At 43.2% G+C, this 4,830-nt stretch overlaps 1 protein-coding gene across 1 annotated transcript; it reads left to right on the plus strand.

Moving 5' to 3' along the window:
* The first annotated feature begins 1,551 nt into the window (after positions 1-1,551).
* LOC124662199 (protein BOBBER 1-like) lies at positions 1,552-4,179 on the plus strand. The gene is made up of 6 exons (XM_047200094.1): positions 1,552-2,147; positions 3,122-3,294; positions 3,380-3,428; positions 3,524-3,690; positions 3,780-3,863; positions 3,953-4,179. The coding sequence occupies exons 1-6, from the start codon at positions 1,718-1,720 to the stop codon at positions 3,989-3,991; spliced, it is 942 nt and encodes a 313-aa protein (XP_047056050.1). The 5' UTR covers positions 1,552-1,717; the 3' UTR covers positions 3,992-4,179.
* Positions 4,180-4,830: the final 651 nt, after the last annotated feature.

Below are 4,830 nucleotides of genomic sequence, written 5' to 3' on the forward strand. Positions count from 1 at the left end.
CATATTTCATTATTTTTTCACGGGTAATCTCAAATCAAGGCATGTGTTAGAGCTCAAGACGAAAATATCCAAGGTCCTTATGCATCTACTCATGTTGTTTGTGTCTCTTCAGTAAGTAAACCAACGACAAAACTTTCAGGGGCCAACCTGCCTACATATCTAGGATGAGTACGTAAATATCTGCAAATAGTTTACCCCACAATTTGCATGGAGCTCCGCCACCACGCACCTTACTTTATAATGTTTATTTGAAATTTTCAATCTAATATAACTTCATTGCAATCAAAAGGGGGACACACATCTGCATGCGTGTGCATGCACCGAAGACCTCCTTAGTCGTGTAATTCCTTTCACGGGGACCGAAAGAGGTCCATGGATACGATTAAATTTCTTAGTATTGTTGGTATGAGTAAATCCTAGGAGAGGATCTCATGCAATCTTACATTGCGATTAGAAAAATTCAACCAAAGTCCATATCATTTCATGGTCAACAAGTCAATGAATAAGAAATTAAAGAAAAAAGTCAAGAAAAGGTCGAAGATGAAAGAAGCCCATAGTGATGATGGTATGAGAGAGCTTGGCCCAAGACTCTCCCATTTTTAATCAACCATGGATCTTCTCGCTATTGACCTTTGCATGGGCTCCCACCTATCTCCTCTTCTCCAATGTTGTTTTCTTCTCTCACTATGCGGCATTAGCACCAAACCTAATTGGTTGCCACGTATCATCCTTGTTGGCATTTTTTTTTGCAGGTTGTTGACATTAAATTGGGCATCTATCTTCCTGCTGCGATGTGGTATTACTCAAATGACCATCGTTTAGTCTCGTAGGCGCAAGGTGCTAGTCATCTCTCTTATGCTTAGCTTACACATATCGTGTTGTGCTAAACTTTTTAATATCTTGCTATGAAAAGGTCGCCACTCTAGCACCAAAAAATGGGCGATTCAAAAAAGGTAGACTACTAGTTAACCATAATTCCAATTCTAAATGCAACTATGGTGTTAGTGTGGACATATGGACCTTGGGCTCTGGTGAGCTCGCTGACTTGATACTTTTGAAAATTATATATTCAGAAGATTTTTAAAAAATATGAATATTTTTTACAGGTACATAAAGATGTTTTCTATGAATGCGATTTTTTTGTTGTTGTAAAAAGTACCTTGCTTTCTAGGTTACACAAAAATCTTAAAAATATGGCTGTGAATAGGTATTGAAGAACTTGATTTCTGTCTTTAAATTTGTCTATGTTGTATAGATCATACTATTTGACAAGACAACTCGAACACCACAACTAGATCCACATGACGGTCAAGTGTTCGTTTCCTAGTACAGTACATGTGAACGAACCTCCACATATTAGGTTTCCTCTCTGTTTTCTTTTTGGCAACTGGCCTCTTCTTTTTTGTTTTGTTTCGCAGAAAGCTTTGTGCACGTCGTGGACATTGCCGTGACAGTTCCAAACTCGCTTATTTTTGGAAACCCAACAGATACAAGCATGAATTCGGGTAGACAGCCTAGTTGAAGCGAGACTCCAAGTCCACTCCGGCCCGGATTCCCCAAGAACCTTCGAGACCAACCGGGGGCGGCCGCAGAGGTCTCAATTTAAACGAACCCCAAAAGCCTGGTCGAGCCGTCAAGTCGTCCGCATCAGAAACCCGCCCCAATCTGAGATCTCGACACGACACACCTCGAATCGAAACCCTAGCGAGCGGCGGCTATGGCGATCATCTCGGACATCCAGGAGGAGGAGGCGTCGCCGCCACAGCAGCAGCCAGCGGCCCCGGCCCCCGCCCCCGCGGCGGTCGACGTGGACCTAGAGGTCCTCGAGAAGGTGCTCGAGCGGAAGGGCGGCGCGCTCCCGTTCCTCCACGCGGCCATCGACGTCGCGCACCGCCGCTCCGACCTCTTCCGGGACCCCTCCGCGGTCAGCAAGGTCACCGCGATGGCCTCGGCTTGCAGGGCGCAGGTGGAGGCGGAGGAGAGGAAGGCGCGGGACGCCAAGCGGAAGGCGGAGGAGTTGGAGAGGAAGGCGGCCGCCGAGAAGGAGAGGGCGGCCAAGGCAGCGGCGGCAGAAGAGAAGGGGGCAGGGAGCTCGGGGGAGAAGGACGGCAGCAAGGAGGTGGAGAAGGAGGAGAGCAAAGCGAAAAGTAAGCACCCTCTTGTCGTTGTCCTTCGATTATTGCTAGTATTGCTTCTCGGCTTTGGTATTCCGGTGCTTGATAATGTTACGATTATTAATGTTGATCTTGTTAGCTCGGAGCGTTTTGGTATCTTCTGCTTCGTCTAGGGTTTATAGATCGTAGGTCGTCTATATATATGCTTTAAAACCTGATTATTCACTAGTTGCGTGGTAGCTTCGTTGATTAGAGCCTCAATTTTCCCCAGTAATTAGGTGGCATATAATTTCAGATTGATGCTAAACCTGAGTGAGGTGGTGCTTGGATGCCTGCTTCAATTTATAATTCCAATTTAGAATCTGAGATAAACTGGAGCAGCAATACTTAAGTTCTACCCTGATTTTTGTAGTTTGGGAATATTGCTCACATGCCTGATTCAAATCTGAGGTGCTAGTAGGTTTTGGAGCCAAAAGATATAGTAGCTACAAAATAAAATTGTTCTTTTACCCTAGCTAATCATCTGTTTCTGTTGCACAGTTGCATCTATTGATGATGACATCCTGGATAGGATTTTCTTACACCTGTTCAGTTCCTTTGATAAATTTACCCTCATTCATCGTGCTTAGGATAAAGTTCCGTTTCATCCATCAAATTTTTCCCTTAAAGGCCAAAACCGACTCAGTTTGTGTAATGATTTACAGCAGAATTCCATAGCCCATTGCAGTCTGGAAACACTTAAACCATAGTGTTTTCAACAATTGTTTCAGTTGCGCATACTTGGGTCTATGCCATACCATGTTGCTCTTGACTTGCTAAATGTAGTAGGTATTATTTGTAATTTCTCCTTTCATGTGCTCATGAAAACCCCTGCTCCAGACTCCAGTTTTCACTCTGTTTCAGTTTTGTACTTCAAAATTAACTGATGGTTCCAGACTCCAGCTATTACTCTATTTTAATTATTTACTTTGAGATATATTAACTAATGGTTCTCATTGGTCTTGCAGAACCAAATGCTGGCAATGGGCTTGATCTGGAGAAGTATTCCTGGACTCAGCAGTTGCCAGAGGTTAACCTCTCTGTTCCTGTTCCTGAAGGAACAAAGTCAAGGTTTGTTGTCTGTGAGATTAAGAAGGATCATCTGAAGGTTGGGTTGAAGGGCCAGCCTCCAATCATTGATGTAAGTAGTAGCAACTATAGAGCAATTTGTCGTATACTTATGCGTGAAATCTTTTTGCTGATGGGTTGTATTGCTTTGTTACCAGGGTGACCTTCACAAACCAGTTAAAGTTGACGATTGCTTCTGGAGCATAGGTATAAATAACAAACCAATTAGTACATTTTGTGAAGTGTCCCACCTTAAGCCCCTTGTTGATAAAAACATTATTTCCTTGTGATAATTTCTTCAGAGGATGGAAAATATCTGTCTATATTGCTGACAAAGCATAATCAAATGGAGTGGTGGAAATCTGTGATCAAGGGTGACCCTGAAGTCGATACCCAAAAGGTGGAACCAGAGAGCAGCAAGCTTTCTGACTTGGATCCTGAGACTAGACAAACCGTGGAGAAGATGATGGTAAGCGATATGCGCAATCTGATTCGTAAGACTACACAATCCTTACAATTTCTTCAGACTCTAATCAACTTCCTCTCTCTGCTTCGCAGTTTGACCAACGTCAGAAGCAGATGGGTCTCCCAACAAGTGACGAAATGCAGAAGGATGATATGCTCAAGAAATTCATGGCTCAGGTAAGTAGTAGCAGTTCATCCTCTACCATAGGCATAGCTTGCGTTCCCATTTACCCTGGTGTCTCTGATTGAACTTACTTTCATTGCAGCACCCGGAGATGGACTTCTCGAGGGCCAAGATAGCTTGAGATTGGTTGGACCGAAGGTGTTGATGTTGGATGGAGAAATCACTTCTACTTAGTATACTGCAGTTTGGGTGTCTTCTGTTTAGTGTCTGTTTGTGCTTATGATGGACACAGTTTTTGCGGTGTTATGGAAATATATAACTGAACTATGTTTCTTTGAGCCAATTATATGAGGTCTGCGTTTCGTTTCATGAGCTTTGTATTCCAACTCCACCGTGCACTTTGTATGGTACTTGTTTGATGGTTTGGTTTGTACTTGCCGTTGCCTGGGTTTTGGGATCGTGGAATTTGCGTCCACAGCTCTGAGCCCTGTGTCGTTTTGTCTGGAGTGGAACGGCAAGTTAACTCCCACCCCCATATATATAGAATATGATAGTACTATCTAATATGACACCCGATTTGTCAAAGAGATTGGATTGGACTTACCCATTCAGTGAGTTAGGCAAAGTGCGTCCAGATAATGGAACTGCTGTTTTATGAACATAATATAACTTATCATTCGCAAATGGATCGTGTTATGAACCTACTGATGGGACCGTGAGAGGTGAAATTGTAGCTTTGGAATCTCTCTTAATTGAATCTCCTACTCCGTGTAGAATTTCCAGACGTTTCCTATATGAACCTCTCCCAACATGATTTATTGCTATCTATTGGATGGTCCCCAATGGAATGTGGCCAGAGAGTGCATTATTGGGGACATACAGAACAATATTTCAAAAGACAAAGATGTAAGAAGAACGAGAGCGAAAGAAAATGAAGTGAAAGTTGTAGCTTTCCTTTCTTAAAAGCGGTGGTTCTTACTCCTAGTGCCCAAAGGCTTACTATCTTAAAAGCGGTGGTTC

Source organism: Lolium rigidum, chromosome 1 (assembly GCF_022539505.1).
Source record: "Lolium rigidum isolate FL_2022 chromosome 1, APGP_CSIRO_Lrig_0.1, whole genome shotgun sequence".
Taxonomy (NCBI): Eukaryota; Viridiplantae; Streptophyta; class Magnoliopsida; order Poales; family Poaceae; genus Lolium; species Lolium rigidum.